The sequence below is a fragment of the Drosophila navojoa genome, chromosome 5, assembly GCF_054131105.1.
Source record: "Drosophila navojoa isolate 15081-1374.11 chromosome 5, UAZ_NAV_1.0, whole genome shotgun sequence".
Classification (NCBI taxonomy): domain Eukaryota; kingdom Metazoa; phylum Arthropoda; class Insecta; order Diptera; family Drosophilidae; genus Drosophila; species Drosophila navojoa.
The window spans coordinates 10,136,903-10,163,769 of record NC_142893.1 but is presented as its reverse complement, the minus strand read 5'-3'; the positions used below and the strand labels follow the sequence as shown (position 1 = coordinate 10,163,769).

At 39.9% G+C, this 26,867-nt stretch overlaps 7 protein-coding genes across 11 annotated transcripts in view; 5 read left to right on the top strand and 2 right to left on the bottom strand.

The window, feature by feature from the left end:
• Positions 1-2,803, top strand: part of LOC108654604 (uncharacterized) — a 99,324-nt gene extending 96,521 nt beyond the window's left edge. For both annotated transcript variants that reach the window (XM_089260720.1, XM_030384349.2), the window contains 4 exons: positions 555-717; positions 802-1,088; positions 1,216-1,419; positions 1,482-2,803. In XM_089260720.1, coding sequence (XP_089116846.1) covers positions 555-717; positions 802-1,088; positions 1,216-1,419; positions 1,482-1,739 — 912 coding nt within the window. In that variant the 3' untranslated portion in view covers positions 1,740-2,803. The remainder of the gene's footprint in view (positions 1-554; positions 718-801; positions 1,089-1,215; positions 1,420-1,481) is intronic.
• Positions 2,804-2,935: 132 nt separating this feature from the next.
• Positions 2,936-4,605, top strand: Mat1 (CDK-activating kinase assembly factor). Its single transcript, XM_030384351.2, has one exon. The coding sequence runs from the start codon at positions 3,063-3,065 to the stop codon at positions 4,023-4,025; it is 963 nt and encodes a 320-aa protein (XP_030240211.1). The 5' UTR covers positions 2,936-3,062; the 3' UTR covers positions 4,026-4,605.
• Positions 4,446-5,424, bottom strand: LOC108652751 (uncharacterized). Its single transcript, XM_018102947.3, has 2 exons — positions 4,828-5,424; positions 4,446-4,762 (listed from the first exon to the last, which is right to left on the bottom strand). The coding sequence occupies exons 1-2, from the start codon at positions 5,344-5,346 to the stop codon at positions 4,565-4,567; spliced, it is 717 nt and encodes a 238-aa protein (XP_017958436.1). The 5' UTR covers positions 5,347-5,424; the 3' UTR covers positions 4,446-4,564.
• Positions 5,425-5,775: 351 nt separating this feature from the next.
• Positions 5,776-9,591, top strand: LOC108655004 (uncharacterized). Of its 4 annotated transcripts, none has more exons than XR_016196929.1 (10): positions 5,776-5,869; positions 6,309-6,604; positions 6,958-7,438; positions 7,500-7,558; positions 7,750-7,913; positions 7,973-8,109; positions 8,174-8,326; positions 8,383-8,563; positions 8,635-9,017; positions 9,398-9,591. XR_016196929.1 is itself a non-coding variant. In XM_018106653.3 (9 exons), exons 2-9 carry the CDS (start codon positions 7,057-7,059, stop codon positions 9,117-9,119), a joined length of 1,497 nt encoding a protein of 498 aa, XP_017962142.1. In that variant the 5' UTR covers positions 5,910-6,604; positions 6,958-7,056; the 3' UTR covers positions 9,120-9,591. The 4 variants fall into 4 exon arrangements, 1 of the variants encoding a protein (XP_017962142.1); XR_016196930.1 differs by having other exon boundaries at positions 5,803-5,873; XR_016196931.1 differs by having other exon boundaries at positions 5,810-5,845.
• Positions 9,592-11,104: 1,513 nt separating this feature from the next.
• On the bottom strand, positions 11,105-12,941 carry LOC108655005 (ornithine decarboxylase 1). Its single transcript, XM_018106656.3, has 7 exons — positions 12,612-12,941; positions 12,325-12,482; positions 12,139-12,262; positions 11,827-12,000; positions 11,517-11,765; positions 11,367-11,435; positions 11,105-11,294 (listed from the first exon to the last, which is right to left on the bottom strand). Exons 1-7 carry the CDS (start codon positions 12,873-12,875, stop codon positions 11,154-11,156), a joined length of 1,179 nt encoding a protein of 392 aa, XP_017962145.1. The 5' UTR covers positions 12,876-12,941; the 3' UTR covers positions 11,105-11,153.
• A 3,240-nt stretch (positions 12,942-16,181) lies between these two features.
• LOC108654191 (uncharacterized) lies at positions 16,182-18,103 on the top strand. Its single transcript, XM_018105310.3, has 2 exons — positions 16,182-16,561; positions 17,181-18,103. Exons 1-2 carry the CDS (start codon positions 16,520-16,522, stop codon positions 18,012-18,014), a joined length of 876 nt encoding a protein of 291 aa, XP_017960799.1. The 5' UTR covers positions 16,182-16,519; the 3' UTR covers positions 18,015-18,103.
• Positions 18,104-21,911: 3,808 nt separating this feature from the next.
• Hey (Hairy/E(spl)-related with YRPW motif) lies at positions 21,912-25,191 on the top strand. Its single transcript, XM_018105307.3, has 3 exons — positions 21,912-22,315; positions 22,399-22,613; positions 23,855-25,191. The coding sequence occupies exons 1-3, from the start codon at positions 22,059-22,061 to the stop codon at positions 24,613-24,615; spliced, it is 1,233 nt and encodes a 410-aa protein (XP_017960796.1). The 5' UTR covers positions 21,912-22,058; the 3' UTR covers positions 24,616-25,191.
• Positions 25,192-26,867: the final 1,676 nt, after the last annotated feature.

Sequence of the window (26,867 nt, the reverse complement as noted above, 5' to 3'; positions counted from 1 at the left end):
TAAGGGACATGGAACTTGGGACAGATGGGCAGCCCAGAGCCGACCAAGCGAGCCGAGTCGAGGCGGGCAAAGTTTTTAAATCTTTATTTATACAGCTTCCGCAGAGCATTTTGTCCTTGCTGAAAGTTTGTGGCTACGCCAATGTGTATGATGTGTGTGTGTGTGTGTGTGTGTGTGCTGTGCTGTGCTGTGGGTGCTTAAAAATGAAATAATTTTGACAGCCACACTTTTGCGGCTGCCAATGCAAAAAGCAGGCAACAGCATTTACCAAATGCCTTGACAAAAGTTTTGCCCAAGGGTCACACACACACGCACACGCACACTATGTGAAGCTGTGAAAAGGGTGGTATCTGGTTGCCATAGAGCTAATGGAATTGAGCTGGAGCCAGCTCAAAGCGGATTAAGCTGCGCAACTTGCCAAATTGTTTAGTTTTTGCGACAACAACAACAACAACAATCAACAACAACAACAAGAGTAGAGTAGAAACTAAAACAACTATATGAAACTTTGCGCCATCAATAATAACCCCACTTATTTTCACTTCGATTTGCAGTGCATGCGCGCCTATGTGGACTTTGAGATAAACGAAGGCGCCTACGAGATCTCCTGCCCCGATGCCAAATGCCCCGCCCAGGGGGCCATTTCGCTGCCCGAAATCGCGAACCTAACCACAACGAACTTGCTAAAGAAACATCATCGTTATCGCCTAAATCGAGGTACGTGCTGCTGCCCAATTTTCCCAGCCCACTCTCTGCTGCTCTTGCTCAATCATTTATCAAACGCTTTTCTCTCGATTACAGAAATCGAATTGGATAAAACGCGCACCTGGTGTCCACGTGCCGGCTGCGAGACAATTTGCATGGTGGGCTCATCAGCAGGCACAGCAACCACAGCCGGTGGTGCGGCCGCCACGGCAAATGGTGCAAATGGTACTGGGCTGGCTGGCAGCGCGATCTGCCAAATGGATGAATCGCCATCCACATCCCAGAGCTATACACCGCAACAGGATGGTGCTCAGCCACTGCTCTCCATATCGGTGCATTGTCCATCCTGCAAGGATGAGTTCTGTGCTCTCTGCAAGAAGGCGGTAAGTACGACTGTGCCCGGCCTATGAAAAGTTTGTGCAATTACACAGCTCTGGCTCACTCCCTGGGGCGCACCTGCCGAATCTTGCAGCAATCAATTAATTAATCGAATTTCTGTTCCCTTCACAGTATCATCCAAACATTAGCTGCGAGGAATTCGGACGGCGTCTGATTGCTGATGGCCAGGATGATATTGGCATACCGTTCGATAACGAGCTCATCAAATGCTGCCCCATGTGCGCGGTGCCCATCGAAAAGGATGAGGGCTGCGCCCAGATGATGTGCAAGCGGTGCAAGCACGTCTTCTGCTGGTACTGTCTGGCCAGTCTCGATGTGAGTACACCACACCAGCCTGTTGTCTGTTGAGGCTAATGAATGCATTCACTTATTCGCAGGATGACTTTCTGCTGCGCCACTATGACAAGGGACCGTGCAAGAATAAATTGGGTCACTCGCGCGCCTCTGTCGTCTGGCATCGTGCTCAAGTCATTGGGATATTTGCCGGCTTTGGCATTTTGCTGCTGGTGGCATCGCCGCTGCTGCTGCTAGCTGCGCCGTGCATCATTTGCTGCAAGTGCCGCGGCTGCAGCGGCTCCAAGATTGATGAGGTGGACGCTGAGCTGGAGGAGGAGGTTACCGCACTGCAGGGCTAGCTTCTGATTGATAACCATTTCAAATTGTGTATTACCAACTCTCTTTAGCTGCCCGCTGCCCGCTGCTCGCTGCCCCACACTTTTCAAACCGACCCGACGAGTTATGTTCTTCTTTTCATTTTTTTTTTATTACTATTTAACTTGCGACTAGTTAGATGGTTGCAGCACTACATGTATTGTTATTGACAGACCGTTAAAATTTATTTTAATTGTATGCATTGTATAGTATGTGTTAACTAAATTGTGATATTTACAGTGATTCGATTTATAATTGAATCGAAAATTTGTTGAGCCTATACAGAGAAAAAAGCGCGCCTTTGATTCATTTCTTGTTTTAGGTTTCGTGTCGATTTCTTTACATACGTATACGCCGATATCTGTGTAAGCGCGTATATGTGTGTGCGTATCCGTATATATAAATCTGTATATGTATATGTATATGTAATGTATGTAAATCTATCAATTGTTTTATTTTTGTCCATTCAAGATGATTGTATACATTGTGTAAGCCCAAACAACATTTTAGCGCGTAAGTTAGCCTAAATCTATTAGCCCACTATAGCATTTTATATGTAACTCTCATATATATCAAAACGTGCTGCTTTTATATCAAGAACACACACACTTATATACATATACACACACACCCACTCACATCCACACATACGACCTTTTTCTCAAGTATTACGGAATACCACACGCAAATTTCGAAAACAAGTAATCAGCGTAAAATGTTAATTGATTTCAAATGTTTATGCATCTGCTTGGAAATGCTTTTAACTACTTATATAAATAAATTCAAAAATAAAAAGAAAACAAGGAAAATGAAATAACACAACAAATTGCTGCTGAAACCTACGTACGTACATATAAGAAAAGGTTTTGATCGATGTAAATTATTAAAATACTTATTTAATGCATATATATATCATTAAAAAAAAATAATACATATGTATGTATATGTATATATATGCGTGTATATTAAAGAACAATGTTTAAATTCTACTCTAAATGTGAGCAACTACCGCGTATGCTGTTTAAAATAAAATGTTAAAAAATTAAAAGTTCGTTTTATTCATGCATGTCGTTTTATCATTTAAATGCGCGCCTCAACTATCGAGAGTTGTATCGATATATTTGGATTTGGGGTGACCATGAATTTACAATTTATATTTCAGAGGTGTATGCTAACGATTTATCGCTATCGAAACAAGCTGATTTCGTAGGTGCCATTTCGAGTATAACTTGTCATTCATTGCAATTGGCCGGCATTAATATCCATTACCTATATAAAGTAAACTTTGTTATAAGATCGGAAGTAGGATGGAAGAGCAGGCCTGTCCACGGTGCAAGACCACCAAATATCGGAATCCATCGCTAAAATTGATGGTCAATGTTTGCGGTCACACGCTATGCGAATCTTGTGTGGATATGCTCTTCCTCAAGGGCTCCGGCGCTTGTCCGGAATGTATGGTACCCTTGCGGCGGAACAACTTTCGTGTACAGCTCTTCGAAGATCCCATGGTGGAGAAGGAGGTGGACATAAGACGACGCATTCTGCGTGACTACAACAAGCGCGAAGAGGACTTTGCCACGCTGGAGGAGTATAATGATTATTTAGAAGAAATCGAAAATATAATTTACAATCTGTGTAACAACATTGATATTATTGAGACCAACAAGCGCATCGAGGCCTATAAGCGGGACAACCGCGAGGTAATTCAGCGCAATAAAACACGCGTTGGCCGCGACGAATGCGCCCTGGAAGAGTTACTGGAGCTGGAGCGCGTGCAGGATGAGTCGCGCAAGAAGGAGCTGGAAGAGCTGGAAACCGAGCATAAAAAGAAAAAGGCTCGTGACAAGCAGGCCCTCATTGAGGAGCTCATGTACAGCGGCAAGGACGCTGCCACCATTGTCAGCGAGTTCGCCGAGAAGGCTGAAAAGCAGCGCGAGGAGGAGAAGCAGTTGCCGCCTCCTAAGCCCGCAAACGAATTCTCCACAGGCATTAAGTTTGGTCAGACAGCAGATCCAACTCTACTGCCAGTACCAAAATCGGAGGAGGGTCCTATCTTTATATACGAGCCTTACATTCCCATCACCGAAGGTCCAACTCCGCCGCCCCTTGCCGAAGTCGAGTCCATGGGCTACGTCTCACATATAAGGCCCGAGACGCCGCAGGAGAATGCTGGCGGCTTCACGTCCGCCTTAGCATGCCAGCGTGCTCTCCAGGAGGCTATGCAGTGCCTCTTCTATACGCCACCTGCTGGCATAGGCGTGGCCCTTTAAAAGTACAAAGCCGAGCATCTCGTTGCACTACGCCCATGTACTCTAATTCTATTTAGAATACTTAAATTAGATACATATATAAAAAAATGCAAATATTTTAGGCGGCTGCTTAGATGAACGCTCATTTATTAATCAATGGAGCTGCGGTTCTTTTTGATGTGGAGATCTTGGATATCTCAAAGAGTAGTAAATAACAAAAATCCTCCAGCCTGATCGCCACTCTGGATGCCCGATATTTCACAAAATATACAGAAATTTTAGATACAATGATTTCCGGTGGAGTTGATCCTTGCAATCCAATCACCATTAATGCCCCCAATCATTCAGAGCTCATAGCACGAATGATTCTAGTTTTTATGGTCTAGACAAAAAAAAAAAAAAAAATAATAAATGGAGTTACCTCTGTGTCCAAACGATTTCACCAATTTATTACAACTTCAGTAATTTATGATAAATATTTAAATATCTGCATTTGGTGGAGCGATTTGACAATTTGATTTTGTGTTCTTTTTTGGCTTGAAAACTGCAGTTGAAGGTCATTAATCCTTGTCGGGTCCTCCAGGTCCGCTGACAGTCTCGTCAGCATTCAACAAATAGAGGTAACGCCAAGCAAAGGCCAGCGCTACAGAAGCCCCAAATGGTATGGCCAGATAAATGAAGATATACTTATAATAACCGTAAAAGAGAGCGGGCCAAAGAGATCGGAATGGATTCATGCAGGACCGAGAATATTGTGTCTAACAAAATCAAGATATGTCATATATTATACATATTTTTCATACATATATATATATATGCTTACCCCGACGAAAGTAGCGCAAATAACAACGAACCCGATTTTCAATGATACGGACTCATCTGGTTGCTCATGGCTTTCATGAACCGATGAACAGAAAGCTAGAACCCAAGCACCGCTTATATAAAATTCGACAATCAAAGCCTTCCACCATGGGTCTGCCAGGACATGCGTAACACAGAAATTTGCGTGTAAGTGCGGATCACGGAACATAGCATAAGCGATGCAGTAGCCTAGACAGGAGCCCGCTAATTGCATTGCCATATACAGTAGGCCATCTACCCATTTAATATTTTTCAATATAATGGATGCAAGCGAGATTATTGGATTCAAATGAGCACCGGATACAATTCGAAACGCCATAGTTCCAACGATTATTAAGCCTCCCCATGTGAATGCGTATGCAACGTGACTTGTCAGGCTATATACCGAACCACTGTAACTGCAACCGATGCTTTGCACAAGCATACTGCCTAAAAATTCCGCAATAAGTCTTGCAGCTAGATCCTTGTCGCATTTAACCATTGTTTTTTATTTTCTAGAACAAAACAAAAAACAAAATAAAAAACAAATACACAGTACAGAAAAACTTTGAACAATTTTGTTGTTTCAGCTGACGAAGTAAACTAATTATGACACTGTTCCATAGATTTCCATAGAACGGATTCGTACGGTTGCTATGTTTCTAACGAATTTTGGGGCTTTGAGTTCGTATTCACCTTTCCTTAGTTCTTCCTCGAGTTTTAATATTTACGTTACCTGTTTTGTAGAAAACTTGTGATTTTGCTGAGATTGAATTTAAAAATTTAAAATGTACACATTTGCAGCGGTATTCATTACATTCGATATGTTGTATTCGATTACTATTAACATCTGCTCTTTTAAGCTGACCGTATCGCACATCAGGACGGCAATGCCATTTAGGGATGTGCTTGCCAGCACTGCTCAGCTTGAAACTGCGCTGGAGCAACCACTAATGTTTCGAAATTTTGAAATTTCAGTCCGTTGTCGTCGGTTTTGCCAAGTAAACGTGCTTCTTATTCGCGCTGTTTGTACTGATTTCTTTTCCACCCCGCCTTCCCTTCTTACAAAATACGCACATATATATACATATATCTGTATATATGTATATATTTATTTATTTATTTATACTCAGCTAATGCGTGTGTCAGCGCGCAGCAAAGTATAAAAAAAAAAGAAAATCACAATAAAAAATCAACTTAAGCGTTGCCACAACACAATTTCAAGCGACACAATAAAATTATGTTCACCTAATGCGGCAATAATTGAGCGAGATTTCAGCTAATTTAAATGCTAGTGCATACTCATTAATACGAATATAATACATAAACAAAGTGTTTTGAATAATTGATAAAAGCATCGCTGAGTGGCAACAGTTCCTTCCTTTTTTTTGTCGAATGATATCGATTTTCCGTTACATCGTTATACACACACTCTGACCGAGTTTATACACGCCCCTCTTTAAGACCAACCACCACAACCTCCCCAAACACACACAGCCACAGACACATACATACGCACACAGCCAGCCAGGGGCAGAGGCTGCACTCCTCACTCCTGTGTGTGGGTGCGTGTGTGCGGAGTGAAAGTCAACATTGACTAATTGTTGCTTGTTGTTGTTGACTGTGGGAAACTGTAAAATCGGAAAAGTGGGAAAGGCGTGTTTGATAAAAGGTTTATTAATTAATTTCACGCCGTAACGTCGCATTAAGAAGCATGATTTATATGGCACTGATTCAATAGGGACGGACAAACATTTTAGGTGAGTTTAACGGTTTTTATTTTATGTCCATTATTTTTATATACATATGTACACATTTTATTCAAATATACATATGTACACATTTGCTAATATTTAGTTGCAATTTTCATGCGTAACTTTGGACGCTGAGCAGCAACTACAACAACGACTATACGTCAAGTGCTGCTCAATTAGTTCAATTTATTTTTAATCCGCCAAACACACAAACACTCACACAGAGCACACTAGCCCACTCACACACATGCATAAATCCGAATCGCGCATTGTGCGCTTAATTTGTAATTCGCTTTTCGCTTTGTAATTCGCTTTTGCATAGACTCTTATATTTATACACACTCTTATATTCTCCACAGGGACACAACTGTATATAGCATTAACGGCTTAGTGGAATCACACCAATCGCTGCTTGAGTAGAGCTGAGCTTTGCTGTCCGTGCGAGTGTGCGTGTCAACATGGTAGGACAAATGCGGCTGCTATTCCAATGTACGCATACAGTGGGCGTCGTAAGCTGTTTGATGCTGGCTCTGCTGGTCCAGACAATGGCGCAGGGTACACCGCAACAGGTGTGCCCGGAGCAGGCTGATATTGCTCCCTGTATATGCACCGTCAAGAAGAATGGACTGGATGTATTGTGCGAGACGACGGACCTGTCGCATATTGCCAAATCCATGGGCACATTGAAGGGCAAAAGTCCAATCATATTCTATTTGAAGCTGCGACACAATAATTTGCCCAAGCTGCAGGGATTTGTATTTCTGGCTCTAGACATACGTCATCTGACAATACACAACAGCAGTTTAGCAGCCATCGAGGAGAATGCATTAAGTTCGCTTGGTAAGTTCAGAAATTAGATACGTATATGATATTAAATAGTTATATATACATTTTTTTGTAGGAAAAGGACTCACACAGCTGGATGTTTCATTAAATCAAATGAAAACGGTTCCATCGCAAGTGAGTTCATTTTGATCGTACTTACATATCGATATGCATGCCATCTCAATTTATTTGCAAGTATGAGCGATAGGTGTGCCTATCGATAGTGTTTGTGAATCAAAGAGTCATCTATAATAACAATTTGCGCGGTTATTTAAATTGCTAATACTTGTTAACAAAACTTTACTAAATATAAATCTTTTTTACAGGCTTTGCAACATTTATATCATTTGTTGATTTTGAACTTGAATCACAACAAAATCACCGTAATTCATAATAACGCTTTTGAGGGCCTGGACACGTTGGAGATTCTAACGCTCTATGAGAACAAAATATCACAGATTGATCCTGAAGCGTTCCGCGGGCTAGAGAAGTACGTACACGTAGCTGAAGAAAATTTATTGAATTGTTATAAACAGATATTTTTTGTAGAAAACTGAAGCGCTTGAACCTGGGTGGTAATGAGCTTACAAGTGTGCCACAAAAAGCGCTCTCCATACTGGATACGCTAAAGAAACTCGAGATACAGGAGAACAAAATACGAACGATCAGTGAAGGAGATTTTGAAGGTGAGTTAGCTGCCAATTTTTGATAATTTAATACTCAAATATATACATATATTCCTATTGACAGGTCTTCAGAATTTGGATTCTTTGATATTAGCACATAATATGATTACAACTGTGCCTGCAAATGTATTCACACACTTGAGTCTACTCAACTCGCTGGAGCTGGAGGGCAATAAGATTAGTGTAATTGACAAAGACGCGTTTAAGGGACTAGAGGGTGAGTTCTATAATGAGTCATTTAAATATATTTATATGCATATATATTATTCACAGAGAATCTGCAATATTTACGTTTGGGCGATAATAATATAAATGCCATACCCAGTGAGGCATTGCGCCCATTGCATCGTCTACGCCATTTGGATTTAAGAAATAACAATATCAATGTGCTGGCCGATGATGCATTTACTGGATACGGCGATTCCCTCACCTTCCTTAATCTGCAGAAGAACGAGTAAAGCAATCAAAATATATATAGAATATATGTAGAATATTGGCACAAATAATAACTTGACTCAATTATAGCATTAAAGTACTGCCCAGTACCCTCTTCGAGAACCTCAATTCGCTGGAGACATTAAATTTGCAGAATAATAAAATGCAACGCATTCCACAGGATACAATGGAACCGGTCATCGATACATTGCGCATAATTGATATCACTGGCAAGTAGATGGAATATTAGTGGAAAATAACTTTTAATATGATGTTTATTAATGACTTCAACAGACAACCCATTAAACTGTTCGTGTGAATTGATTTGGTTCCCTAAGCTGCTGGAGGATCTGAAGAACAAGGACGATGAAATGTCACAAAAGAAGAAGCCACTGTGCCACATGTCGTTGGATAATCGCGAATATTTCGTACAAGCGATGCCCATCGAGAAGATGCACTGTGCTGGCCTCAATGTGAGTCCCTCACCCACCAGCGGCGGTCTAATGCGGATACTGCAAGTGAACATTTTGGCCCAATTGGCCATGGGTAGCGTGGCCTTTCTGAGTAGCATTTAAATATAAATGCGAAGCTCCCTAACTAAAAGCAGCATACGCAAACGTATCGTAATTGCATTCACACATTTCCCGTTTTTGTTTTGTTATGTTTGCTCTGCTCCGTTTATCCATATTGATGGATCATCATTAGATCAGATCAGATCATTAGCCGAAGTGATACCTATTAAGCCCAGCCATACCAGCCCACCCCGCTCCCCCGATTCCCAATTCCCAAATGTCCAATTTTATGTATGTCTACAAGCCATTTCTGTGTTGTTGTATTGTATTTTTTATTATAGATAATAGTGAATCCGTGAATTATGCAACTCTGGCAATTGTTAGACACAATATGCACGCAACAACAGCAACAACAACAACTTCCCACTCAAAAACAAACAAGCTGCAATATCACCCGCAAGTGCCCCATCGAAACTGAATTACACAAAAATGCAAGACAAAATCTAAAAGCAAAATAACTATTATAAAAAGCAAACACCCACCTTGTTAAATTATATATCGTTGTGATGCCAATATAATGAATTGTGCTATAAAGACAGAGATAATTTCGAAAGGTAATCATAAAATATCCATTTAATACGCACACAGAACATTTCAGACATTCGAAACAGTAGCCCGACAAAAAAAAATTATGAGAAACGGAAGGCCGATCGTTAGTTGTTAACCTGTCGATCGGAAATCGAATTGTAGCTTAGAATTAAGAGTAAATAACTAAAAGAAAATGTAAACGCAAACATATCTGAAAACGCATACATATCTGAAAAGAAACGTGAATTGTTACAGTTAAGCGATATTATTATTATTATTATTATCATATTATTAAATATTATATCATAGAACTCTAAGAGCACATATATGTACCTATTTATTGTGCATGCCTATGTGTGTAGTACTACTATGTCGTCGTCGCTGTTGTGAGATACAATCATTATAATGAAATCTGTTGTTTTATTGTTTTTATCCACATATATGTATATATTCTATATATGTATCGTATTACATTTTGCTATTCAAGTTTTTTCCGCCAAGCAGCATATCAAAAAGAAAAAAAAAAAGAAAACCTAGTCGAAATTTTTCCAAACTTCGAATTATTTACCAAAGAATTACTAACTCTATATGTATATGTAATACCATCTAATAATGATAACACTAATATAAATGAGAAATGGAAAATTGTACGCGTTCAAACGAAAGAAGAAGGAAATAATATTTGCATCAATCACCAAGAACTGATTATGAAATAAGTAGTTTGTACTCTTTATATGCGAGCAAAAGCAAGCAGAAGCAAGAGAGAAACATGAGGAAAGCGATAAGCGCATATACACGATATCAATTATTATAAATATATATATATACAAATAATCGTTATACCATATCACAACATATCAGACAAGAAAAAAAAAAAAAAACAATTTTATAGATCTACTTTTGAGCATGAGCAAGAATTTTTGATATTAAGAGAATACAATTTTTGAAATTGTTTTTTGATTTGATTTTTTGATATTAATATGTGAAACTCTATTGAATTGTATTTGAATTAAGTTATATATATATACATATATATCAATATATATACATGCATACATATACCTATTTTATATTTCTATTTTGTCCAAGGTAATGTACTTCAGTCTTGGTTGGGTCAGTTAACCAACTGGCGTACATTACTCAGCAAAAATCTTTATCAAACTCTATATATATGTATGTATGTATGTATATTTTCCCAAAAAGAAAACTTTAATATTTTCAAAAGAATGCGCTGATTATTCCAATTCGGGTCAGTTTTGGTGATAGCTGTTCTTTTCAAAATATTTTTGAAAAATTGCAAAAACAAAAAATGAAAAAAACAAAAATAAGCAAAAGCGAATCCATGGAGCAGTTCCAATGTCTTTGTTGTTGAACTTAGCAGAGAATACTCTTTAGTATTGTAAACAAACATATCCTAAGTTCTCAATGGAGCAATTGTAATGAATAAAAAATCATATTGGTTACTAACACACACATCTCTTGTTTATTTCTTGATGCCAAATCACTTAGTCATATGGCCTTAAAGAAAAGCGTTTTCGGCAAGGGGAAACCATTAAAGGCGCTGGCAATGGGCACTGTATATGCGCCCATGTTGGGAAAACCCAGGAAATCGCCACGCTTCAAGGAGGGCAAACGTAGATTTTCCGATATCTAGAAATGCAGTGAGATATAAACATAAGTTGGGTAGATTATAGCTATATGTGGATAGTAAATACAAGTTACCTTGTCCAGAGCATCGCAGCTGGGACCCCAGATCAAGCTCTTGAATGTGGGCAGCGAAGGATCGGTAGGCTGAGGTTATATTAGATATATAGTAAATATTTGATTATGGTAAGGTACGGTATATATATCTCATATTGGCAAATGCCTTACCAAATAGTGCTCCACTGTCACAGTCTGATGATCGTAGAGTATGCAATTGAAGGACCCATAGACGCCATCGTTCAAATAGTACATAACGGTGTCCAGCTTGCCAGCGGCGTTGCGCACCTCGCGCTTGGCATGAATCTTGCAGACCAGGGTATACGATGCAGCCACAAAGAAGCGACCCGGTTCGGCAATTACCTGAATGCGCTCATCGGGAAAATACTTTTGCACGGCACTGTTCACCGTGCCAGCCAGCTGTATGCACACACATTTAATTCAAGTCTATAATTTAGCAAGTCTTTCAGATGCTACGCACCTTTATGAAGTGCTCATCATCGCTGCCCGGAAAGCCGCCGCCAATATCCAACAGATCCAAGTCGTAGCCCAGGAGTTGACCAAACTTGAAAAGATTTTTTGCCTTCTTGATGGCGCGTTCATAGGCCTCCAAGTCGGAGCAACCGGAGCCGACGTGAAAACTGGTGCCGGTCACCTGGAGATTTGGGTAAAAATTAAGCAAATTTTGTTTGCTGATTGAGTATATATAAACTGGTTTACTTAACTCTGGCTGATTTTAATATAGACAGTGCTTCTTTACTTGAATTTAAATTGATTTATTTATATGACTCACTGTTAAATCGAGTGATTTCGCTAGCAGCATCAGCGCTGAGGCATCAATGTCCGCATCGCAACCAAATTTATCGCCCAGCGGGCATTGAGCGGCCTTTGCCTCGGACTTGAAGCGAACTATGAGGCTGTTAATAGAATATAATGAAATAGGAGAGAGCGAGAGAGAGAGACTAAAGACAATTCACACTTAGAATCGGGATAGTGTTTGTGCAGCTTGTAAATCTCGAATTCATTGTCCACGGTGCCCTTCAGCACATTTTGCTGTTTGGCGTAATCCAAGTGGCTGATAGGACGGCAGGGATTGGCAAAGATAATGCGATCGGGCGAGACGCCATAATCGAGAACCTATTTGTTAATTAGTCAAATAAATGAATATTATTAATTGAATATATTAATTGAAACTGAAACATATATAAATATATGTATATATATATACATATATATATGTAAATCAATTAGTGAGGCTATACAGACCTGTTTCAGCTCGTTCTTCGAGGCACAATCGAAGCCCACGCCGAGATCAGCCAGAGTTTGTACAATCCGTTTGTCATCATTGCACTTGACGGCATAGAAGGGCGTGATGCGCGGCAGCTGCTTTTGCCACAGCTCGAGTTTACGTTCCACAGAGCTCAGATCGCATATATTGAGCGCCTCATCGCAGTCCTCCAGCTTGGCCTCGGCTATGACGCGACCAATGTCCAGCTCCTTGTCATAGAAGTTGATGCCCTGAGTGTCCATTACTCTCTAGAAGCACAAGCGCGACGACGTCTGGCATAAGACAACTGCAAATCTTAACTGATTCAACAAAATGAGAGCTGTGCTTATAATCGGTGCACGTTGTGCATACCCTGTAAGCAATATGTAATGGGTATAATGATTTTGTAACTTGATAGAATAATAATGATATCAAAATAATAATAATGTGTTACTACACATAATGATGATGTATAAACAGTTATATTATATGATGTAAAGAGTTTAGCTAGAAGCTATAAATTATAGATTCCCTATATATACATCATATATTCTAACTCAATTCATGCTCTATATTCTCGCTCTCTATACTCTCGCTCGATTCATGTCAACTTAGCTCATGCCCTAGTCGAGCTCTCGTTAGCTAACTTTCCGCCTCGTTTTCTTTTTTGATGTTCTTATCAGTATTAATGTATATAGTATATACACATACATATGTATGGCTAAGTGGAACAATTGTCTGTCGTCGATCCATTTACGAAATCGCAACATACTTGAAAAACATTTAAAAAGGCGCATGTCCTGGCATAGCTCTCTGGAGATAGGGAAGCTGAGAGAGAGATAGAGAGAAATAGGAAATAGGCCCGGAACAATGTGCCACTAATTAGGAAAAGGTCAAGCACTGACCGTTACATTTTACAATTAATGTTTGTAGGCCATGTGTGCCTGTGTGTGTGTGTGTGTGTGTTTTCCACGTGCCAGCGAAATTATTTACAACCAACAATATTTGGGATCGTAAATAATTTTAATGCCTCGAGCATGTAAAACTAATAAAATGTAAATTTCGCACAATGGGCGAGCGAAATTAACGAAATGCGCATAATTGACACGACTCCAATGGCCCAAAGGCTGAAAGCCTCAAGTGATAATACGAAAATACGAATACGAGTGTGAATACGAATCCCACCCTGCGGCATTTGAACCACAATGACAATAACAATAAAAATCTATGCGGCGTGTCGAAGCGGGGTTGAACTCTCTGTCGCTCCTCTCGTCCCGTCGTCTCGCAACACTTGAGAGCCACCCCCTACTCGAATTGTTTGGCAATTATAAATTAAAATCAAGCAATCACTTGAAATCGATATTACCAATCCGCCAGTTGTCTGCCAAGTTATCGATCAATCCTTAATTGGCCAACTCATCAATATACCCTTTACCGTAGTCCATGGCGCACAGCGACTAAAAAGCGAGCTCTGACATCTGTCAAAGAGACAGAGAGAAAGACAAAAAAAAAAAAACGACAATATATGAGCGATTGTCTGTCGATCGCAGCACTCAAAAATCTATCCAGTCACGCTCTAACTGTAAATTATATTCGTAGCTATAGCCCACATATATATATATATCCCTTTTCTCTAACTTCAACTTCAATCAAATATCATTTTTGTTGCTGCCCAGCGCAATTAGCTGCGTGTGTCATCATTCATTCATTTTGAGTTTTCAGCTCTAGACGATGTCCTCGCCCAGGTCCTTCCATGTCCTGCCATGTCCTGCTCTCTTGCCGCGCACTTCACTTTGAGTGATGTGACAAATTGTCGGACAAGCCGCAAAGTGCTTCAAATTCAAGTTTCATTCAAGTGCTCTCTCTCTCTATCTGCTCCCTCCATCTACCTCTCTTTCTCAATTGAAATTTCAACCATAGTTGAATTGAAAAACTCGTTTTTTACATTTAACACTTAAATTGCATTAAAATCATTTTGTAAATAAGCCCACGGAATTTAAATGTAAATGTCATTAATTACTTCGTTGCAGTCACATCAAAAAAACATCCTACAGATAGCGCAGTTCCCACAGTTCGAAGGTGAAGCAAATTAGTTGAAAGTTATGTTAATTATAGGACAATTTATGTGACTGCATAAATTAAAAGGAAAAATTCATTAAATTGTTTTCAATGTATTTGTAATATTGCTTATTTAAGATCTTTTAGTATTATAAACTTTTTTATATAAAACTACTACTATTACTTCTAATAATACTATTATTTCTACTACTACTGTTATTTATTTAAGATCTTTTAGTATTATAAACTTTTTTATATAAAACTACTACTATTACTTCTAATAATACTATTATTTCTACTACTACTGTTATTAATTCTACTACTACTATGACTACTTCTGCCATTACTATTACTACTACTATGACTACATCTACTACTACTATGACTACATCTACTACTACTATTACTACTACTATGACTACATCTACTACTACTATTACTACTACTATGACTACGTCTACTACTACTATTACTACTACTATGACTACATCTACTACTACTATTACTACTACTATGACTACATCTACTACTACTATTACTACTTCTATGACTACATCTACATTTACTACTATTACTACTACTATGACTACATCTACTACTACTATTACTACTTCTATGACTACATCTACTACTACTATTACTACTTCTATGACTACATCTACATTTACTACTATTACTACTACTATGACTACATCTACTACTATTACTACTACTTTGACTACTTCTACTACTACTATTACTCCTGCTATGATTGCTTTTACTACTACTATTACTCCTTTTCCTACTATTACTTCTATTACTACTATTACTATAACTACGTACGTAAATAAATAAATAAATAAATAAATATATTTTATAATTTCTCTTAAAACAAAAAAACAAAAACAAAAAATTGTCTAGAGTTTCTACAAACTTTATCTAAATAACTCAACATTTAAAATATATATTAAATACATATATTTCTTAGCTTAAATCTTTCACAAAAATATTCAAATTTTTATAGAGCATTTCACCAACTCCAATTTGCTTGGCAATTCTGCTTCTTCTTCAAATTCTGCTTCTTCCGCTCCTACACTGGGGGAGTGCTCTAGAAAACAAAAAAGAAATCAGGACAAAGTAATTTATGGCAACAAATTGGCGCCAGGCCACAATGAAAATACGCAGCCAAGGCTGGCCCGCTCAAGTGTTGGCTCCGAGGCTTAGAGGCTTTGAGCCTCAGGGGCTCCGGGGGGAAACGGGCGCAGTCGGGTTGAGTCTGACGCATTAGCACATTAGCGCATTTGGCTGCTCGTTGACGCTATTTGCACTCGAGGGTCCACTCGAAATGGGCCTCAAATACCAGAAATCTGCACTCAAACAATATAGGCGATGGCGCCTTATATATAGAGATTATGTTTACTGCGCCGGTGCCGACAAAAGCCTTCGGCTCTCAGCTGTCGATGTGTGTGCCTGTCTGTGTGTGTGTGCGTGTGTTTAGCTCGTTTTGGCACTTGCAATTCCTGCTGCTCTATGAGTCATGCGGCAAAAACACGAGCGAGCTGCTCACGTCCACCTGCGACCGCCGCCGAATCGTTCGACTAAGCTCAGCCACAACGCCTAGCCGGGAGAGGGTTAAACACAAGCGTTTCTATAACATTTCTGTTTCCAATTTCAGTTTGGATTTGCCGACGAACTGCAGCAGCCGCAGCCGCAGTAGCAGCAGCAGCAGCAGGAGCAGGAACAGCAGCAGGAGCAGCAGCCGCAACAATCAAAATGTCGCGTGGCTCAAGTCTGTTTCGCATTGAACAATAGCAGCAACAACAACAACTTCTACAACAACAACCACAATAGACACACTCTGAGCGCTGTCATGTCCCACTTGCTGAGGCGCACCAAGAAGTCCTGTCTCAAGGTGAGCCTATGCGGTCGTGGGTGGGTCCCTGTGCCCAATCAATAAAATACAAAAATACAACAATGAATAAAAGTGACTCAAGTTGAATGACCGACTAGTAAATACCCTGAGTGAGGTGGTATATATCGGAATATGCAGTGTACTGCAAAGAACAGGTGAATTGGATGATTTGTGGACTGATTCAGTGTTGCCCTAGACAAAGGCTTTGACTTAAACAGAGATGTAGAAAAGGAAGTAAGGAGGTAAAATGAAAGTTATTGTAGTTTCTAGCAATATAATATACCGTATAACGACTCCGTTAATAACGTACAATATAAATATACAGTTAGACTGGTCTACAATTTGCTGACTTTAGTACTCCTTAGACTCCTTATAGCAAGTGTCAACGCCTACCCTCTACCCTATACAAGCTCTTGCCCAAAACCCATATACCCCATATAAATTCAGCTGACTGAGTGTAGCGTATAAAAATCGATAGCTGCGTGTGGCGCTGACCTTTTGGTGGGACGATAATAGCTGTAATAGCACCAGTAACATCAGTCACAGCAGCACCCAGAGCAGCAGCTCAACTAAAAGCTACTCCTGATGCGCATTAACATTGAGTTTTATTTTTATGCAGCTGCTGCGCAAAATATCGACATCAAAGCAACTATTTGTGCAGCGACTGGAGGATGAGGAGCAGGACGAGGATGAGGAGGAGGAGGAGGCGAAGGCGGAGGCGGCAAAGGAGCGAGTGCAGCAGCAGAAGGAGGAGCCGCTGGGCTGCAACTGCAATCCACTTACCATAAATGATAAGCAATACCCGTACCACAATAATCAACCACAGAGATCCGTCCAATCCCAGTGTGAAGATGCCAGCGAGGCGTTCGTGGAGCAGCTGGAGGAAGAGCCTTCACATCTAGATATACAATTCGACTTGATGCACTACAAGGAGAACGTGCGCTATCTGCGGCACACGCCCTCCAATTCCAGTCTCGATCTGCAACGGGATCGGGAGCAGGAGCAGCGTGGGTTCAGCTACAGTTTGGGCTCCCAGTTCGATGGGCAGTATCACAATTTGATAATCAGAGAGCAGCCGCCGCACGACGACTATCCCATTGTCAAATGGGACATCAATGGCAACTCCCTGGAGGAGGAGCAGGATGAGGAGCAGCCATTCGATCTGCGCCAGCATTGGGCCAACTTCGACAGCCGTTGGCGGCAGCTGCAGGCGCTGCCCAGTGGCAAGCGGCTGAGCAGCTCGAATCATTCCCAGAGATCGAGTCATCATTCCAGCGCCTGCACCCTGGAAACTTGGATCGATGATGCGGACGAGGCGCAAATATTACTACAAAGCAGCCAAAAGACGAAGAAGAAGCAGCAGCAGCAGCAGCAGCAGCAGCAGCAGCAGCAAATCAGCAACAACAACTACAACAATAACAACAACTATAATCAATGCCTTAAGAGTTTCTAAAAATGTTAACAGAAATTTCCCTAAAATGGATTTTTCCCTGTCCCTCACAGAGTTTCCATTTGTTTTTTCGAGAATTATACGAACTATATATTGAAGCAAAGAGTTTTGAATGTTTTATTTTAGCTGGAAATTGAACAACAACAAAAACTATAATGCATTTCAGAGTCTTTAAAGTCTACAACTTTTTCTCCACAGTTCCCAATTAGTTTGAGCTATATTTGATCTAAAATGTTTTAGCTCTGTCCTCGGCATTTTTAAATTCATTTACCACGCTTGATTATAATCGCTAGCCAATTTTCATTATTTTTTTATTATATAAAAATTGGTTAGAATTACGTAAAAAAAAAGCCATTAAGCAATGTGGGAATTCAGCGAGGCGAAGTTTGAATGCCCTAACAACTGCTCTCCAAAAGTATTTTATATAGAATATGATTAACTTGTCACTTGAGAATCTAAGAGAGAGAGAGAGAGAGAGAGAGAGACAGACAGACAGATATATAAATAAATTTAAATATATATAGAGAGAGAAAGATAGAGATAGAGAGTGATAGAGAATTTTAATTTATATGTATATATATACATATGTATAGCACCTTAGCACCTTGACTTTACCATATACCTGTTTTATAACAGATCGTGAATATCATTTTGGTAAGTGTATGGAATATCGTCGTACCACAAAAGCGTCGCTCGTATTGCTCGACGTGCATTAAATGCACTTCAAACGATTTGCTCTGCGCTTTTCTTAACCGTGTTGTTGTTTCATTCTTGTTGTTGTTGTTGTAGATGGTCGCACGACCCGCACGTGCTGAACATGCGTGAGAATCGTCGAACCTTTGGCTTTCCCACGAGCCATTTTTCACTCACTGCGGCTCGCTGGGTTGGTGGTGGTGGCTCGGCTAGCGGCGACCAGCCTTAAGGGTGAGCTCTTGCCAACAACTATTCGCCTCCTGTTGTTGTTGTTGTTGTTGTTGTTGTTGGTGTTGGCGTTGTCCCACGCGCCGCTAACAACAATTATAACTCTCATATGAACTTGCTTCTTGTTTCGCCTTTTGTTGTTGGGAACCTGAGCGACGAGCTCGAAAAGCACTTTTCATCATCATTTTTATTTGCCAAAATGAAATCGATACAATGTGAGAGGTGGAGACTTCTGCTTCCTCTTCTTCTGCTGCTCCCTCATAGCCAATATCGAGCATACGCCGCGCTGTACACTTTGAAAATTGTCTGCAAATTAAATGGCTTGCATGTCTGGCTGTATTTTATTTGATTTGCGGAGCCACAAACTGTGCTTAGCTTGAAAGAATTCAGTTTTAGTTTATTTTTTTTTCTTTTTGTTGACTTAGAGCAAGTCAAGGAGCTCATGTGGATTTTATATATGTATATGTATATGATATAAAATAAAATAAAATAAATACATATCAGTTTGTTTGTAGTATTTATTTATATATATATTTTATTTTAATTTATTTTTTATTCAAGTTTTATTTATTTTATTTTTTTAAATTAGAGAAAAAATTTAATATACATTAAAATATATAAATAAATAATATATATAAATTTTTTGTTAATTCAGATCATTTCTTTAGTCAAAATCAAAGACAGATATTGAAATGGACGCTATGCGAAGTTTCTCAACTTTTCGTTTACTACTATTGGAGTATCCTGAGAAAAGTGTAGCATAAGCCTGTGGCATGATTTGGCATAATCTCTGCATTCAGCACATAGATAAATAATATAATATAAATAATAAAAAATTCAGGTATAGCAACATGAGCAAATTCTACATATAATTTAATATAATTTCCATATTTTAGCTTATTTGACTTTTGTTTAGTATTAAAAGACAAATATTCATAATTCACTTCAGACTAAGCATTGAATTGTCTGAGGATGCAAAAAAAGTAAATAAATTGATGTTTTTTTTTATGCTCTGAGTATACAATTCTAGAAGCCATTGTTAAAAGCGAAGAAAATTTTGATTGTATGTGATAAAAATACTATGCTGGACAGGTTGCAAGCTATAAAGCTATCCAGATAAGAATTGTTAAAAATATCCATGCATAGAGTCTATTTCGGGACTCATCAACTTGAGGAAGTTTTGGTTTGAAAAATGTGTCAGACTGTTATGTTAATAATAAAATTCTGCTGTTCACAATTTGTTTAAATAACAAATATAATATATATATATTTTTTGTTTATATTTTAATATAAATTTTTTTATAATTTAATACTATAATACATGTAATACTAATTTATGCAATTATCATTTAACTAATCAGAATTATTTTTGTATGTATAAATTCCTTTAATATTTCATTGCAAATCCAGCTCAAAGTCACTTTAATAATTTTGTTATCTAATATATAATATCATTCAATTTGAGCGCAGCCTCCTTTGGGCCGAGAGAATCATCGATTGTTGTTTCTCTGGGTCAGAGGTCAACGACGTTGCGGCACCTGCTCCAAACTGACCTTGAAATCATAAATTGGACCACTGACCTACAAACTGCGGGCGCCGGGCCGCACACAGAGAGCAAATAGGACGGGGCGGCGTTGCACTTGTTGGAGCCGCATGCCACATGCCACATGCCGCACACGAGCCCGGCGGCCGTTCGGGCTGGCGGCTCGGTCGCGTGCTCCAGTTGTGTGTGTGCCACGGAGGCAGAGGCAGAGGCAGCGGCAGAGGCAACAAGTCAACGCGCTGGCAAGTGGCCGCCAAAAAGACAATGCGACAAACTGTGGCAGACGTCGGCCACCGCCCACGGCGCCGATGCTGCGGCTGCTGCTGTTGCTGTTGTTGTTGTTGTTGCTGCCACGCATCCTGCTGCTCCTGCTCCTGCTCCTGCTCCTGCTGCTGCTGCTGCTTGATACAATCGACATTCGATGACATAAGAACTAACTAATAACAATTATTTACATTATTCATTTGCATTGCACTTGGCTAGAAGATATTGAAGTGTTTCAGTGGAGAAAAATGAACGACTAGCAGATACCCTGTATATAAATGTTTAGATTGGGTTTTAGAGAAAAGCCAAAGGAAACTAAGACTCTATATCGATATATGTATGTATGTATATCGTTGACATTTTGAGCGAGTGATACCAACAAAAATCTTAATCTTTATTGATAAAAGTAGTAGTTAATTTAACTATACGAAATTTTCCTAAATTTATAGATTTAATTTGACAGTATAATACATTATTGGTATGTCGATAATCATCGATCTAATTGTAATATTATTACAAAAACTACGGCACCAAAAAAAAAAAACAAATAATAATAATAATAAACTAATATAATATTTAACGATCTAAGCATCCGATCCGAATGAATATAAATATACAATTTCACCTAGAAATATTTCTATGAATAGCTAAAGCTGCTTTACTCTCTCTTCCGCATTCTCTTATTATCCAAACTCCCATTGCCCAACACTTGCAATGGGTATTAACAATATGCTGCAAGTGCGAATGAGTCAAGCAACTAAACGTGCTCACTCACTCTCTCTCTCTCTCACACACACACTCCTGTCGCAGCGTATGCTCTTCTCCTTGCTCATTTGTTGGTCACTTGCAGAAGCTGATCGCTAGGCAGAAGCAGAGCCAGAGCCAGAGCCAGCAGCAGAGGCGGTGGCTGAGGTAGTGCCCATAGAGCATAGAGCACGGGCACTGCCCGCAAGCTACCCCCAGCCGGTGCGGCACGCGCAGCGCTGCACGTTGCCAAGGGGGTGGTTGCTGCGGCATCTTATTGGGCCGCTGCTGCTGTTGGCTGTTGCTTGTTGTTGCCTCCGGCAGCGGCATGACAAAAGGGGTTGAGAGTAGGTTGGGCAAACGGCGGCCTGAACGTCCGCTAGTCGTGTGCTGGCAAATCAGTCGAACGCCGTTCGCGCACACGATAAGTCACGTGCTCCGCACTACAACTACAGCTACAACTACAACTATAGCTGCGAGCCTTTTTAGTGCTAAGCCCGGTTACCAAGTGATTCTAAAGATAAAACTCAATTCAATTCCAATTCCGTTTCCAATTCGAATTCAAATTCAATTCAATGGAGCACAATATGCACGTGAATGCACCGCCTCTGCATCATTGGGGCTATGGCGCCGCTGCTGCCGCCATGCCGGCCACGCCCCAAGGCCACTGGGTGCCGCCGCCGCAGAGCCACAGTCACCAGAGCCTGCAGAGCCTGCAGAGCCATCACAGCCATCAGAGTCACCAGAGCCACCATTCGCACAACAGTCTGAAGCGCGCGCTCTCCGAGAGCGACTGCGACGAGCTCTACTCGGAGGAGTCTTCCAAAGAACAGTGCGTATGCGCAATGAACTTGTGAATTAAAACTCGGTGAATTTACTAACAGTTTCTCTGCCTTTTGCTTTATTTACAATCAGAATCTCACCTGGTGAAGGTGGAAGCTGCCAGCTGATGAGCCGCAAGAAGCGTCGCGGCGTCATCGAAAAGAAGCGCAGAGATCGCATCAATTCATCGCTGACCGAACTGAAGCGTCTGGTGCCCTCCGCCTACGAGAAGCAGGGCTCAGCCAAGCTGGAGAAGGCCGAGATACTGCAGCTAACTGTGGAGCACTTGAAGAACTTGCAATCGAAAAGTGAGTATGAGATCAAAGATGGAGGAGGATGAAGACAACGATAAAGTGAAATACCCGAAAGGCTCTTCATAGGAATATGGCATAGTCAATCATTGGAAATATGTTAAAGTGAAAACGAAATTTGTGAAAGAAGACACTATAGATCTCTATATATAGAGATATCTGTGAAGAATTAGAAAGTGTATTTATGAACATAGATACCAGAAGATTTAACTAGTTGAACAAGTGGGAAGATCATGAAATTGAACTCTAATGCGATATTTGCAGCCGATAGGCCCAAACTTTAAACACTATTATTTAAATTGAGATTCTAGAAAAATATCTAAAGTATATATGTGGATAATACTCCTTGTTCAGTTGATACTCTTTATTCACCGAATTCCTATAAAAATCAATGTGAAAATATATGGAAATACAGTCAGGAAACCATTTTGAAATTCTATAAGCAAAGCAGTTCCTCATATTTAATATTTAGATTCGTAAAAAATCTCTAACTTTTTGATAGTAAAATAGAAATGGCCGTTAAAAATAAGAGGATCTTTTCTAAACTTTTTTTTATCATTTAAAACTCTTTTATCCGCAATTTCAAGTTTAAAGAAACTATAATATTCTGTCCGATTTCATACATACAATTTTATTAGGGAAATTAATATTTTTAATACTACAATCATTAGGCTTAGATAATTTTCATTTATATACCAAATTTATTTATTATTTTATTCTATTCTTTTTCTTTTGTCTCATATATTTATTGATTTTATTTCATTTTTTACCTAAAAAAATATACAAAAAACAAATAGAACGTAATAAATTAGTCCAATTGTAAGACTCAGATTTCCCTCATCAAATCTCGCCAATAATTTGTCATATATTATCATAAAGCTGGCTAAACAATGCTTAACCTGTTGACCTTAGAGACTTGAATAGGGAAACCGAGTGAATATCGAATCTCGAGGCTTCCCACGCTGCTCACAGCCCGCTGCACCACCTTAATGCCACTAAAACACCACCATCATCGCCACCCGCTTATAGCACCAAGTGCAACCCCACCCCACCACCCCCCGCCATAAATCTTTATTCCCATTCAGGCTATGGCTCAGGGGTAGTTTTTCTTTTGTTGTTGTTGTTGTTAGTTTCTGATAGGCGCGCGCGTGGGAATCGCTCTTTGAATCGTTTGCCACGAGCCGTGAGCAGCTTATTGACTTTTTATTAATGCCGCGTCTTCTTCTGTCCACTTGCAGCTCTCGACTCGCTCAGCTACGATCCGCAGCGCGTGGCCATGGACTATCACACGATCGGGTTCAGGGAGTGCGCCGCCGAGGTGGCACGCTACCTGGTCACCATCGAGGGCATGGACATACAGGATCCGCTGCGGCTGCGCCTGATGTCGCACCTGCAGTACTTTGCCCAGCAGCGCGAGATCTCCGGCGTGGCCGCCTATCAGCCCAATTGTGCGGCGTCGCCCTATCAGACAGCCTATGCAACGGCCGCCGTTGCGCCCTCCGCCAGCTCCTCGTATGTGCCCAGCACTGGGGGCTACATGGGCGCCTCGCCGCACCATGTCAGCCGCTCCAGCGTTGCGACCACGGCGAGTGGTGCAGCTGGCAGCGAGAGCCACTCGGCCGAGGCAGCCACACAGCAACAGCAGCAGCAACAACAACCTCAACAGCAACAGCAACAGCAGCAGCAACAGCAGCAGCAGCAACAACAGCAGCAGCAACAACAACAACATTATACACAGGAGCATGGCGCACATGCCGAGCAGCCGCAACAGGTGCCACAGTCGGTGCAACAGGTGCAACAGGGGCAGCAGGTGCCCACCTACATTGAGCTGACGAACAGCCATCGCAACGAGCTGCCGCCCAGCGAGACGCTCAGCTACAGTGCCACGCCCCAATATCCAGTCGCTGGCAGCCAGGACTACAATGCGAGCGCCCTGCAATATGCCGCAGCAAACGGAGCTAAGCCCTATAGACCCTGGGGCGCTGAAATGGCCTACTGAATGGGAGAACCGCGAATAATTCGCAGAAATTCTCAACAATTTTCTAAAATTCCAAATAATTGCAACAAAATTCAGGAAATGTTTATGAACTCTCCATAGTTTCAAAAAAGAGTTTTTAATACTTTCCAGGCTGGCAATATTGAAAATGATCCAAAATCGTTGTTAATATCATAAATAACTTTTTTGTATTATTGTAAATTATTCTGCAACTGTGTAATCTCAACTAATTGAGAAGCTGGGAATATTGTAAACAAATATTCAACGAATCTCCAATAATTCAGTGTTCCCGAATGACCCATTAGATCCCACATCCCACATCAACAAACTCCCAATATCTGTTGGCAATCAAGTTCTAGTCAAAGATCGATCAAAGCCGAACATGTGTGATAGCTCTTAAGTTGTGAAAATCTAAGGAGTTCTAGCTAGTCCATGAACTCCTTGCTCTCTGTATATAGTTTTAAATGCCTAGCATAAGTACAACTAAAGTTTTCAACATTTTTCTACGAATTGTATTTAAAAGCAAATGTTTTATAAGCCTAAAGTTAAGTGTAAATAAAAATAATAAATATTTTTATAATGAAAAAAAAAAAAAAGAAATACTTCTTATATTAAATAGTTTTTCCAGAGATAATTCCATTTATAATACTTAACTAGAATTGTGTTCCTTATATACCAATTACAATGCGAGCTGGATGATTTAGAACATGCCTAGAGGACTAAACCGGAGTCGATAATCTTCAACGTTTAATAACACCAATAATATACATATTTGCAGATACATTTACATATGTAAATAGTTCTCTCACTGCCATCTTGTTTTGCGTTAAACTGTTTACCAATTCCATTTCAAAATAATTTGTTTAAATAAGCAAATGGATATGCAAATCTCCTTTTGGTTATATTTCGCTGCATGAAACCCATTGAACTGGAAGAGATAATCGCGACTAATAAGCTCTGGCCACTGTCGACGACCCTTTGCTTCCGCTTCCACTCGCGCTGACCACTGACCACTGACCGTTGGTCAGGCTGTGGGTCCAACCCTTCGGCATTGTTTTTGGGGGTCAAGCGTGCATTGAGCGCTGAGCATCCATATTTATTAGTGGTTTACCAGTTGGCAATTTGCATAAAGACAAAGCGTTAACTAAACACACAAAACACAAAACTCAGCGAAAAACCCCTAACGAATTAGTGCGACATTTTCTGAGCGTAATTAGAAACAGGCTGCGCCAAGGTGTGAAGGGTCTCAGCACCCGACAAACCCTAAACCAGACAAAGCCTCTCAGCAACCTTAAGCCACAGACGTAATCTATTTCCAACTGACTTGCTTGACAAAGGAACGGTAAACGCGGAGAAAACTAACTGAAGTTGAAGAAATATAGAATATAATATATATATAAAAAAAAAAAAAAAAAAAAAAAAAAACATATATAATTAATAATTAAAATTATATAAAACAAAATTTAAAAAAAAAGAAGAGAGTTATTATCGTAAATATAGAAATATTATTATTTCGTGTCAGTAATTTTATTTAAACGAAATTGATTGGAATATATAAAATAAAATAGATTTAAGTCCTTTGCTGTAAATATTTTTATTAAATATTATTATTATTATTTTATTTTTAAATTATTAATTATTATTATTGTTTTTATTAAAAAAAAATTCTTCTACACAATGTTTCGCATCATCATCTAAAATGGACAATTTCCCACACAAAAATTAAAGTTTAATTGAAATTACGTAATTAAATGATATCAGGCAGCAAAAATTTCGAGTACGTGCTGCCAAAGGGCCACAGAGAAGAAGCCAAAAGTTCTATTCAAATAGATGTAATAAGCGTTTCCGTACCAACAACCAGCAAAAGCAACAAGGCACAAGGATAACAACCCCTAAGGGAAGCCTTCTATGCCCTCCTTTGAGCTCATGTTGTTGTTGTTGGTGTTGTTGTTGTCATTGAATTGAAACAATCTTCTGCGCATTAATTTAACACTGAAGGTTAAACATAAATGTTTTCAATATTTAACGCGTTGCCAGGGCTGAAATCTCTCAACTCTCCAGGCTCTACGTGTCATGTGAGAGTCTCGCCCGCTTTGACTTCCCACGCAGAAATACCACCCCAAAAAAAAGTTTCAATGATTTTTACATGCATATTTTTTTGTGGGGTGTTCCCATTTTGGGCCGAGATCAACGTAATATACACGTCAAAACTTCCAATTAGAGACAATCATTCGGCCACGGGACAGAAGACCTAA